This window comes from Ornithorhynchus anatinus, chromosome X1 (genome assembly GCF_004115215.2).
Source record: "Ornithorhynchus anatinus isolate Pmale09 chromosome X1, mOrnAna1.pri.v4, whole genome shotgun sequence".
In the NCBI taxonomy this organism is placed as follows: Eukaryota; Metazoa; Chordata; class Mammalia; order Monotremata; family Ornithorhynchidae; genus Ornithorhynchus; species Ornithorhynchus anatinus.
This window is the reverse complement of record NC_041749.1, coordinates 111,465,570-111,478,310: the sequence shown is the minus strand read 5'-3', so window position 1 is coordinate 111,478,310 and position 12,741 is coordinate 111,465,570. Positions and strand designations below refer to the sequence as shown.

The 12,741-nt window shown below is 43.3% G+C and overlaps 1 protein-coding gene and 1 pseudogene across 4 annotated transcripts in view; one reads left to right on the top strand and one right to left on the bottom strand.

Annotated features, from left to right (window-relative positions):
- The first annotated feature begins 2,314 nt into the window (after nucleotides 1-2,314).
- LOC114806806 lies at nucleotides 2,315-2,411 on the top strand (annotated as a pseudogene).
- Nucleotides 2,412-5,509: 3,098 nt separating this feature from the next.
- The window catches only part of TPM4 (tropomyosin 4), a 35,099-nt gene continuing 27,867 nt past the window's right edge, over nucleotides 5,510-12,741 (bottom strand). For 2 of the 4 annotated variants that reach the window (XM_029050510.2, XM_029050512.2), the window contains 3 exons: nucleotides 12,078-12,140; nucleotides 11,924-11,993; nucleotides 5,510-7,019 (listed from right to left, as the gene is read on the bottom strand). In XM_029050510.2, the coding sequence (XP_028906343.1) occupies nucleotides 6,937-7,019; nucleotides 11,924-11,993; nucleotides 12,078-12,140 (216 nt within the window). In that variant the 3' untranslated portion in view covers nucleotides 5,510-6,936. Of the gene's footprint in view, nucleotides 7,020-10,515; nucleotides 10,803-11,923; nucleotides 11,994-12,077; nucleotides 12,141-12,741 lie in introns of those variants that run through there. The other 2 variants (XM_029050509.2, XM_029050511.2) reach the window with 1 other exon arrangement.

Below are 12,741 nucleotides of genomic sequence, written 5' to 3'. Positions count from 1 at the left end.
CAATCATCATCGTGGTATTTGTTAAGCGCGGACTGTGTGCCAGGCGCTGGGGTCGATGCAAGCGAATGGGGTTGGACGCAGTCCCTGTCCCCCGGGGGGCTCCCAGACTCAACCCCCATCTCCCAGATGAGGGAACTGAGGCCCAGAGAGGTGCCCAAGGTCACACGGCAGACAAGTGGCCGAGTCGGGATTAGAACCCATGGCCTTCTGGTTCCACCCCGAATCCAGGAACGGGATGGAGAGGGTTGAGGGTTGGGGGATGGTGGGAAATGGTCAACCTCGTAGCGCGCTTTGGGGAGACAACAACGTAGAGCCCATATCCCATCCTCCATTCAGGAAAGCTCCCTTCGGGCCTGGGAATCAGAAGGACCTGGGACCTAAATCCAGCTCCGCCACTTATCCGGGGTGTGACCTTGGACAAGTCATTTCACTTCTCTCTGCTGTGGTCACCTCATCTGGAAAAGACTGAACCCCGGACTAAGCCCCCCCCTCTTCCTCTGCTCCCTCTCCCCTCCGCGTCGCCCCGACTCGCTCCCTTTGCTCTACTCCCCCTCCCCGCCCCACGGCACTTGTGTATCTATGTACCTGTCTATAATTCTATTTATTTCTATTGATGCCTGTTTACTCGTTTTGATGTGTATATCTCTATAATTCTATTTATTTCTTTTGATGTCTGTTTACTTCTTTTGATGCCCGTCTCCCCCCTTCTAGACTGTAAGCCCGTTGTGGGCAGGGATCGTTTCTATTGCTGAATTGTACTTTCCAAGCGCTTAGTACAGTGCTCTGCACACGGTAAGCGCTCAATAAATACGATCGAATGAAAAAACGAATGAATAAAATGGGGATGAAGACTGTGAGCCCCAGGTGGGACAGGGACCGTATCCAGCCCGATTGGCTTGTATCCCTCCCAGCGCTTAGTATGGTGGCATATAGTAAGCGCTCATTCATTCATTCATTCAATCGTATTTATTGAGCGTTTACTGTGTGCAGAATACTGTACTAAGCGCTAGGGAGAGTACAGTACAGAACAAAACAATATAGCATTATTCTGCTAAGAGGTCTAGAATAGGGGAGCCCTTGGGTCAACCAACATGCTCCCTGCCTACATCCGTGAATCACTGATCAATCAATCGATGATATCTATTTATTTATTAGAGAAGCAGCGTGGCTTCGTGGAAAGAGCCCGGGCTTGGGAGTCAGAGGTCATGGGTTCTAATCCCAGCTCCTCCATTTGTCAACTGTATGACCTTGGGCAAGTCACTTAACTTCTCTGTGCCTCAGTTACCTTATCTGTAAAATGGGGATGAAGACCGTGAGCCCTACGTGGGACAACCTGATTACCTTGTATCTACCCCAGCACTTAGAACAGTGCTTGGCACATAGTAAGTGCTTAACAAATACCAGCATTGTTATTATTATTTATTTAGCACTTACTGTGAACTACGTGCTTGGAAGAATACAATATGACAGAGCTGGTAGACACATTCCCTGCCCCCTGCGATTTTACAGTCTAGCGGGGGAGACGGACACTAATATAAATTAGTCTAGAGGAGTGTCTCAGTGGAAAGAGCACGGACTTGGGAACCAGAGGCCATGGGTTCAAATCCAGCCTCCGCCGCTTGTCAGCTGTGTGACTTTGGGCAAGTCACTTAACATAATAATGTTGGTATTTAATAATGTTGGTATTTGTTAAGCGCTTACTATGTGCAGAGCACTGTTCTAAGCGCTGGGGGAGATACAGGGTCATCAGGTTGTCCCACGTGAGGCTCACAGTCTTCATCCCCATTTGACAGATGAGGGAACTGAGGCACAGAGAAGTGAAGTGACTTGCCCACAGTCGCACAGCTGACAAGTGGCAGAGCCGGGATTCGAACCCATGACCTCTGACTCCCAAGCCCGGGCTCTTTCCACTGAGTCAAAATCACCTTGTCTGTGAAATGGGCATTAAGACTGTGAGTCCCACGTGGGACAACCTCATCACCCTGTATCCTCCCCGACGCTTAGAACAGTGCTTTGCACATAGTAAGTGCTTAAATAATGCCATTAGTGTTATTATTATAAATCATCGACGAAGCACAGAAACAGTTTGAACGTTTAACCGTGATAAGTGGGAGGTCGGGCTACACACAACTCTCAGACACCTTTAACGTCTGTGTGCATCACCCTCAACCCCACACCACTTTTGTCCATAGCCATAATTTATTTAGTTTCTATTAATGTCTCCCCTTCTAGACTGGAAGCTCGTTGTGGGCAGGGAACGTGTCTACCCGCCCTTGTATGCTCCCAGGCACTTAGTCATTAGGCACTTACCACTGTGTTGTTTGAAAAGAGAGAAGATTAGCACTCCCCTTGCGCAGGATCGAAGAGGTCCTAGTGGCCTTTCCACCACATGAGAAGTAGTACGGCCTAATGGATAGAGCACGGGCCCGGGAGTCAGAAGGTCATGGGTTCTAATCCCGGCTCCGCCACTTGTCTGCTGTGTGGCCTTGGGCAAGTCGCTTCACTCCTCTGGGCCTCAGTTACCTCATCTGTAAAATAGGGATTAAGACTGTGAGCCCCAGGTGGGACAGGGACTGTGTCCAACCCGATTTACTTGTAGCCAACCAGCGCTTAGTACAGTGCCTGGCACATAGTAAGCGCTTAACAAATACCTCAGTTATTATTACATACAAGTACAGCATTGCCACCTACTTCAGGTTTTTTTCCCCCTTCTAGACTAAGCTCCTTAGGAGCTAGGAATGGATCTACCAACTCTGTTGCATTGTACTCTCCCCAACACTTAGTACAGTATTCTGCACACAGTTAGCCTTCAACAAATACCCTTGATTGATTAGTACCCACAATCTTCCTGGCACCCTACAAAGAATCGCATATAAAACAGCACATAAAACAATGCGAAAGTCATCGCCCTCGCCCAGGGGCCTTGCAATACATAGCAAGAATAACCAATGAGTCAGAAGCAACTCTGAGACAGAATACTAACTGAGCAAGTGGAAGTAATCCAGGGAGGGGACTCCTAGGCTTTTCATTTCCTGCATTGTCCTCCTCAAGACTATAAGTTCATTTTGGGCAGGGAGCACGTCTGCTAATTCTGTTATACTGTACTCTCCCAAGTGCTTAATGCAGTGCTCTGCGTGGAGTAAGGACTCACTGACTGAGTCATAATCATGATGTTCTGTTGCAAGAGCATTTCATCTGTGGGTTTGGCTATAGCAACGATCATCTTTCTACAGAAACATTCTGGGCATGTCGCCCCCTGAAAAATCTTCAGCGGTAGCCTATCAACCTCCATATCAAGCGAAAACTCCTCACTCTTGGCTTCAAAGCTCTCCACCCCTTTGCCCCCTCCTACCTCACCTCCCTTCTCTCCTTCTACATCCCAGCCCACACACTCCGCTCCTCTGGTGCTAACCTTCTCACTGTGCCCCCTTCTCACCTGTCCCGCCATCGACCCCTGGCCCATGTCCTACCTCTGGCCTGAAATGCCCTCCCTCCTCAAATCCACCAAACTAGCACACTTGTCCTCTTCAAAGCCCTACTAAAAGCTCACCTCCTCCAGGAGGCCTTCCCGGACTAAACCCCCCATTCCTCTGCTCCCCCTCCCCTTCGTCGCCACTCCCTCCTTCCGCTCTACCCCCCACCCCACAGCACTTGTGTGTATATATGTGTATATTTATAATTCTATTTATTTTATTAATGACGTATCTATAGCTATAATTCTATTTATATTGATGCTATTGATGCCCGTTTACTTGTTTTGATGTCTGTCTCCCCCCTTCTAGACTGTGAGCCCGTTGTGGGTAGGGATTGTCTTTGTTACCGAATTGTACTTTCCAAGCGCTTAGTACAGTGCTCTGCACACAGTAAGCCCTCAGCGTGGCTCAGTGGAAAGAGCCTGGGCTTCGGAGTCAGAGGTCATGGGTTCGACTCCTGGCTCTGCCCCTTGTCAGCTGTGTGACTGTGGGCAAGTCACTTCACTTCTCTGTGCCTCAGTTACCTCATCTGTAAAACGGGAATTAACTGTGAGCCTCACGTGGGACGACCTGATTACCCTGTATCTCCCCCAGTGCTTAGAACAGTGCTCTGCACATAGTAAGCGCTTAACAAATACCATTATTATTATTAATAAATACGATTGAATGAATGAATGAATTGGTTGTATGGAAGTAATCAATCAACGGCATTTATCGAGCGCTTACTGTGTGCAGAGCGCCGTACTAAGTGCTTGGGAGAAGAGAATAGAGACTAAGCTTAGAAGTGTCTTGTAGTGCTTGGCCTAAAGTAAGCGCTTAACAAGTACCCTAAAAGAAGCCAAAAAAGGGAATACGATCCCTGACCTCAAGGATTTTCAATCTATTGAGGGAGACAGACATTTAAATGACAGGGAGAGGAAGCGACCAAGTATAAAGATAGGTAGATAAGTCCTGTGAGGCTGGGGGTGGAGTGAGTATCAAAGTGCTTCGGACTCAAGGGCATAGGTGACGCAGTTGGGAGGGAAATAGGGAAGGGAGGGGAGAGGTTTAGTCAGGGGAGGCTTCCCGAAGGACCTGTGATTGTAATCTCAATAAATACCATTGATTCGCTGATTGATTGATAGTAGGGCTTTGAAGAAGGGGAGAATGGAAGTCTGACTCCGGGCTTGAGGACTTTTATGAAAGTTCTGCTGCTGGCGCCGGGCAAATGCAAATTCAGAATTAGGCCTCTTGAGGATTAGTAATTAGACTGCAAGATCCTTGAGGGCAGAGACGGTGAGCCCCGCATGGGACAATCTCATAACCTTGTATCTAACCTGGCGCTTAGAACAGTGCTCGGCACATAGTAAGAAACTGTGTTTCGTATGATGCTGTGCTCTCCTGAATCCTCAGTAGAGCACTCGGCTCACCGTAGGGCCACAGAAACTACAACTGTATTGATCGAATGATTGAGCGATCTTTCTCAAGATAATGCTCTAGAGAGATGTGCCAGGAGGAAACCAAAACATCCATGTAGGTAGAAATGTATGGTTAGAAAAGTCTCGAGTCCACGAGCCCGGTTTATTTGGTAGTCGATGAGTATTTATTGATTGTCCATAGTGTGCAAAACTCTAAGTGCTGGATCATATATTTTGGGTGTGCAATTTGGGACGTGCAAAAGCCTAGGATGGAGGATAGATGGTCCTCAGAGATTCAAGACCTGTCTCAACTGACAGCAATTGCCATGAGGACGGTCTTTTGGTACCGTCTCCTGTGCTAGGTCTTAGTGGTTTCTGGGCTGAAGGGTTGCCAAAGATAAACCCCCCTCTAGATAGAAACTCCACTCAGGGAGCTTGGCGATATCCCACGGCATTTAGTTCAACTGTGTGCCAAGAATCATGGTCAGACCTCTGCCTGCAGTGGATGCTCGATAGATACAAGCTGTTGATGAGGAACGCCGTAGGAGTAGAAACATTTCACTTCAGGAAGTTGTCCTTTTTAGATTTAGGAACACATTAAAAAACCACCACCACAGATCTTCGTACAAACAACTGCTATAAAATTAGTTTATGTAAAAATTTATTTGACCAAAAGCTAGAAAAGTGATACTATTACATATGATACACTTAGAGGAATCTAAATGAAAATAATTGGTTTCATTCATCTTCACATTTTGCAAGTGTATTTCCTGGGTAGTGTAATGCTTAATAAATAGGAATCAGGGACATGAGATTATGATGCTGAAAGCGGGGCAGTTTACGAACAGAACTGTAAACTTGAGGCTCTGATGTTTACCCCACATTTCTTATAATGGGCAATTATTTATCACTGAGCTGTAAACTGAGGAAGCGGACATTAGCAACACCAACCAGATGCGGTACAGCCTTTCAGATTCTCCACTTCCAGTTGAATCAGGAATGACTTGGTCATTATTGATTTGGTCCCAAAGTAGGAGTAATATCCCCAAATTAAACTAAATTCTACAGCAGGAAGACTAACGACAGTTAGCAAAACCAATTATATTTTCATCGATATCAGGGACAAGCAAAACATCTCCTGATTCTGCTTAATGAAATTAGAACACTTTTCCATCCCTCATTTTCTTTTAAGAAACTAGCATCCTAATAATGAAGCTATTTCCAGTATCATTTTTAAGATTATTTAAATTACAGATGGAATGCAGTAAAATCATTTAACAATCATTTAATCATAACCATGACAGGCTGCCATACCCCTCCTGTATAACTGCTTAGCTGTGCAGGCTTCTGTAACGAGCAGGCAAACATTTTTCATGATTTGGAAGGAGACTTTCAGCTTCTACTCAGAGTCAGAGTGGTAGAATGAGCTTTCGTTAAGCATGAATCAAGAAGACGGCCGGCTTATTTATTTAGCATTCTCACAGTGACTGTTCACTGGATGTTTGCATTGGACAGTGGAGCATGGACAAAGGCCAACAGGATTAGGCGTTTTATGACTGCTAGTTGATCACTGGATAGTCTCCACCCACTTCATGAGATGGTTTTGGCCTTGCTGTGTATTGACTCAGGATGGCCCAGAATGCTTGTATTTCTTAGCCATGGTTCGTAAATCCACCCAAATGTGACCAGGTACCCCAGTGAACTCTCTCTCTGCCAATGGGGAAAGAATGGTGCCGTTTTACAAACGCTGATAGTTTCCACATTTTTACAGTAATATAATGCCCTCAATCTTGGAGGGTTTGTACTATGTTAAATACCCCTGCCTACCTAAGAAAGAAATGCAATTTAAGGTTAAAAATAAAGCTGACTAGATGCTATTGTGTGCATGTGCGAGAAAGAATTAGATTTAACTGGTGGCCATAGCCTCTCTGATAGCAAATATTTGGTCACATGTTCATAATTTGACATTTCCAGGAAAAAGAAAATGCAATAATAGAAGACATTTGGTAGAAGAGAAGGGAATGACAGAGAGTTCTTGAGTTTCTGTTGAGAGTCTTCCTGTTGGCTTATATACAATTGAGTTCGTTTAATGTTTGATCCAGTGTCTGATGTAATCCCACGTTCTCTTCTTTGGCTTGGGCAAGTTTTTCTGGTGAAGATTAAGAGTGAAAAACAATCAAACAGATCTTTGTTTATTCTATTTTTTAACGACCACCGCTTGTAAATCATAGCCGCTGTGAGACATCAAAGCATAAAATGTACTTCAACTATTATCTGTAATCATATGTTGCCCTTTCGTTATTGAACTAATAAAGAAGTGATTTCCACCCAATTCCTGTTCAATCCAGCTAAGAACCAATTCCACTTATCTTTCAAGGTTAGTTATTTAAAAAAGGAAAATCCACGGGATTTTCATCTGAAATTACAATTCTGTTCTTTATGGTTTGCTTTGAAGTGAGTGTCAGAATTGGGATCCAATTTTAATCATTATTCATTTCGCTACCTAGATACAGTCATATTTTATTTCACTGTATATATAATTACACTCCATCTCTATTTCAAGTCTGGGAAAATACAATTTTAAAATGTCTTCGTTAATATCACGTATGAGATTTTTAACTACTTTATGGTCATAAAGTACACTGTATTTTCAGATAGTGCTATGTTCAAATGATTTTTTTTTTAAGAACAGGAATCAGTAAAGGAGAGGTTTGGAAAAGATTACAGCTGAGGGATGTAGAAAGAATGTAAAGAACACATCTTGTGGAACACACTATGACATTTCTGAAGCAATTCTCTACTATATTTGTAATTCTAGATTAAATTCCATTATAATAATTTGTTAAGCACTTACTATGTGCAGAGCACTGTTCTAAGCGCTGGGGTAGACACAAGGGAATCAGGTTGTCCCACGTGGGGCTCACAGTCTTAATCCCTATTTTACAGATGAGGGAACTGAGGCACAGAGAAGTGAAGTGACTTGCCCACAGTCACACAGCTGACAAGTGGTGGAGTTGGGATTCGAACCCATGACCTCTGACTCCAAAGCCCGTGCTCTTTCCACTGAGCCACGCTGCTTCTCTATTTGCTTACATTTGCTTACATAGTTGGCTGAAAGTTCACCCTCTGTCTTAGGCTATGAGCCCCAGGTGAAATGAAGAGTCTGTCCAATCTGACTTCACTTGTACTTTCCCCGCAGTTTAGCATAGTGCTTGGCACATAGTAAGTACTTAATAAATACCATCGATATCATTACTGTTATTACCGAACAAGATTTTGGAGACACTTTTCACTTTACATGATATATCCAGTACACTACTGTATTTTGCTCTTGTTCCTCTGAAATTAAGTTTTGGTGCTTGCTGATGTTTGTCTCCTGAATATCAGCACCCATGAGGATAATTTCCTACAGCTGATTTCACAAATAAATTCCTATCTAAATGCTTAATAGTCTAGAACAATTGACTATGCATGGTTGTGCAGTTATTTTAAAGGGTGGGCACTTCAGATGTCTGGGAAGATTCTGAGGATAAAATCTATGGGAGTTGCAGAGCTGGCTCTACTTCCCTTCATTAAAAGAAAATCATTATGGGGATTAGGTGATAAGTTTGAAGATATAGGAGGCAAAAAGACTGTAGGCATTGGAAGGGTGGTTAGAGAAGTAAGAGATTTATTTGGCAGTATGTATAGAGGAGAATTGGGGAAGTAAAAATGGCTAGTGGGAGGAGGCATAACATTTTGACAAAACCTGCAAAGGGTAAGAGGAGAATTCCTCCTCTGACCTGAATCTACACAGGCAAATCCAACCTCCGGTGTCTGGCTAGAGTTAGCGGGAATTGCTCCGTGCAGAAAAGACTAAGATTTTGGGGCCAGGTACCACTAGACCTGCATCTAGGCCTGCCAAGAGACTCCTCACATCACAACACCCACGTGACTGGCAGATGGTATTTTAGGTTTTTCTACCTACCCCTTCTCCCCAGCTCTTGAGTGGCCTTAGGGCATACCCCAGAGTCCAGGCAGGCTGGTGGTAGGATGGAGGTGAGAAGAAGCCTTGTTTCTGACTGCCCAGATCAGGAAAGACCAGACAAGATAGCTGCAGTAGCCGCTACTGTTCTTTCTCTTCTTTATCCCCGTGTGAAAAGGTAGGGTGAGAGGCAAGACCTGTTTTGTTGTGGTTTTTTTCAAAAAGAGCTTTTTTTTTTTTTTTATAAACAGTGGATTTCCTATTCCCACTCTGGTCCCTCGAAATAGCAAATTCTCATAAATCCTAAGCAGATAAGAAGAAAAGAATCAGTGCCCCTGGGCAGTAGCTGTCAGATAGGTAGTCTCCTGGCGGGGGGCGGTGGGGGACGGACCCTGTCCACATGATCTAATGATTTTTAACCATCCCATGCTAAATTGTGATAGATAGAATTAGTAGTGATCCCTCCTTGGGTTGAAAATGAGGCTGATAATGTTAGCTTCATTAACCGACATAAATTCTGGACTGTTTCCAAGTAGGTGTTTGTTTCGCATTATGCGATTTTGGCCACTAACTATTATCTGCCGGTACTGCTGGTTCCTACTAAATGCAGAGAAATACTGATTAAGATTTTGGCTTGCTAAAGCAGCAAAGGGTCGGGAATATTTTTCCATTAAATTACTGAGCCATGGGAAATAATCTGGATCTATTTGGGAACCAAAGGGAGAAGAAAGTCTCACAAAAGTCCCCCGCTTTTCTTCCCTTGGTAGCAGCATACTCGTTGATTTCGAGTGGGTTTGCTTTCTGGGGCTCCGCGGGGTGATGTGGAGAGGTAAGGCTTCAGGGTAATCTAGGGAAGCTGTTTTGCCTTTTCATCATGGTTTCTCTATGGACTAATGTCCGAGTCAAGTTTGTAAAATGCCTGGAGAGCCTTAGATGCCAAATTAACAGGAATTGTAACAAGATGGAAATAAGGAAATAAGGAAACTAAAATGAAAAGCAGAGACAAAAACGCCTTTGAAAATGTCACTCTTTGTGTAGTTTACACTTACTTTCTGATCGGTGCCATCGTAATTGCCCAGAATTGTAGGAGCAAAACCATTTGTGGCATAAGCTCGTTGTGGGCAAGGAATGTGTCTGTTTATTGTTGTGATCTACTCTCCCAAGTACATTGCTCTGCACACAGTAAGCGCTCAATAAATTTGATGGAATGAATTTCCTTAACCGGTTTTTGTTTTTTTAAAATGACGCCAATATACAAGGATGCAACCCCAATAAACTCCGTGGAATTGCCTTATTATTTTACTTTAGACCGGCAGCGAGGCTTCAATTCCACTTTAAGAGAAAGTGCTAATTTTCTTGTACTCTGAGTTGAGAGAGAAAAGCTGAGCTTCATTTTGAACTAGGTATTGCTAAAAAGGTCAGTTCTCCTATGACAGGGAGTGTTCCTATAACACCTCACGTTCACAAAAACTCATGTTGTAATAACATGAGTATTACATACTCATACTGATTCTACGTTGCATTCAGTGCACAATATTCGGAAAGATGCACACTGTCAGAAGAATGTTCCCTAATTCCCTAATTGTGGTTTATCCAAGACACATAATGAAAACACCCATTATGGCAGGCCTGTCTGAATTTTAAAAAACGGTAAATGGACAAAAAGAAAAAATAAAAGAAAAAGCATAAAAAAACCTAGATGGTTACTTTTATTTCAATAACAGGTTTACAGAAACAGTTGGAGTTGAAAAGTACTAGAAAACCAAGAAAATGGAGGCTAAGCTCCTTGGCTGGTTAGATCAACAAGAAACCCAGTCACAGTGAGAAGGCAGAATATTACTAGGAAAAAGTGCACCAAAGCAGAAGCAGAAAAAGGAAATGCCGGTTAGAGAGAGGTCATGTCGTTGAGAGCGTGGTCGAGCTCCTCACTGATAGCTTTGTACTTCAGCTTCTGAGCATACAGCTCATCTAGAGATCAGAGGCCATAGTCGGACAGGTTGAGAGTTCACAGGAAGAAGTGCAGGAAACAGAATGGAGCGGTTGGGATGGAGTGATAATGGATGAGCGGTGGAAAAAAAAGTGGGAAAGAAATGCATAAATGAGTGAAAAAGAACAGATGTTTTCCGTAAAGCAAAACCGGAAATGTTGATGAAGAAACCTCTCTGCCATTTGGAGGTAGAGAGGAGAGAAATTTACTAGGTATCTAGGGAGAATACGCACTAAGCAAGTGGTTCGTGAATTTAAATGGTGGCCCTGAATAGGAAATTTTATTTGAGAGAGAATGGGTGACCCAAGTCTGAAGGCCCAAGGCCTGTCCTTGCCTTTGCCACTAACTCTATGTCAGTCGGTAACCTGTCAAGTAGAAGCAGTGTGGCCTAGTGGAAAGAGCATGAGACTGGGCGTCAGAGGATCTGGGTTCTAATCCTGATTCCGCCATTTATCTGCTATGTGACCATGGGCAAGTCACTTTACTTCTCTGTGCCTCAGTTCCCTCATCTGCAAAACGGGGAGTCAATATCTGTTCTCCCTCTTTCTTAAAATGTGAGCCACATGTTGGACCTGATTATCTTGTATCTACCCCAATTCAACATTCAACATTACAGTATACAGTACTTGGCATATAATAAGCACCTAACAAATACCGCAATTATTAAGTCACCTAGCCTCTATGCACCTAGATTTACCAGTCTGCAAAATGGATAATGATGCCCTCTGAAATTCTTGGTTCAGACCACTGAGCTCTTTGGCATTATGTAAATTCAAAAGCAACACTAATTAATCCATTTGTTGGGCAAAAGTAGGACAAATCTACATTTAAACATGAACTCAAACACTGAAACAATTAGATAATAAATAGAAAGGCTTTAAGAAAAAAAGGCAAGAGAAAGCCTTGATATGAATTCTGAATGAGTATGTTTATACCTCTAATTTTCAGATGCAAAAGTAACTCCAGATTTTTAGTTTCTCTCACAAAATGCCATCCCTCTGTAGACCACCCTTCAAATTGCTATTGAGACTAAATCTAGAAAACAGTATTTTAATCGATAAAAAAGGTTTCTTCCAAAAGCATCTAAATGGGAATTTCATACCTTCCAGATCATCAATAGTCTTCTCCAGTTTGGCAACTGTTCTTTCTGCAAACTCAGCACGAGTCTCAGCCTAGAAAAGACAAAAGGAATGCTAAACCCTGATACAAGTTCGATCGCTAAAGAAATAAGAAGTCAGTGGGCTCAACAAACTAACCTCTTTAAGTTTGTCAGACAAAAGCTTGATTTCTTCTTCATATTTATCCTCTTTCTCAGAGTACTGTAAAATGAGAACATGGCACGTTAAGAGAAGGGGTAAAACCACGAAAGGATAAAAATGCCATTTTTGGCAGAGAGAAAGATGCTCCAGAGCTCCTGATTTTCTGAAGTGGTAAGGGAGCAGGACAGAATCATGTCACATTGGAGTGGAGATTCTTCTGCCTGTCATCAGGTGAAAGGGAGAATGTGCCAACTTGCCTACAGGAGGCTTGCTCCCGCCTGTAGGCCCAGGGCTTTCCTTGAATAATAATGAGTGATGCTGAGAAGAATAACTATTCTCCTTTTTCTTCTTCTTCTTCTTCTTATTACAGGAGTAGTATTTGTTAAGCCCTTAACATTTGTTAAATGATTTGCCCAAGGTCACACAGCTAACAAGTGTCAGAGCCAGGGTTAGAACCCAGATCTCCTGACTCCTAGGTTCATGTTCTTTCCATTATGCCATGCCAGCTGCTTGCATACATATTTTGTATACGGAGAGAAAACCTACCTAAGGGCAAAAGGGAACTAAAAGGGTTCCTAAGAGTCTTTGGCACTAGTACAGTCTCTAGTCCCCTTCCCTCCCTTGAGGCTGAGCATTTGAGTAACTCTGTCCAATTCCACAT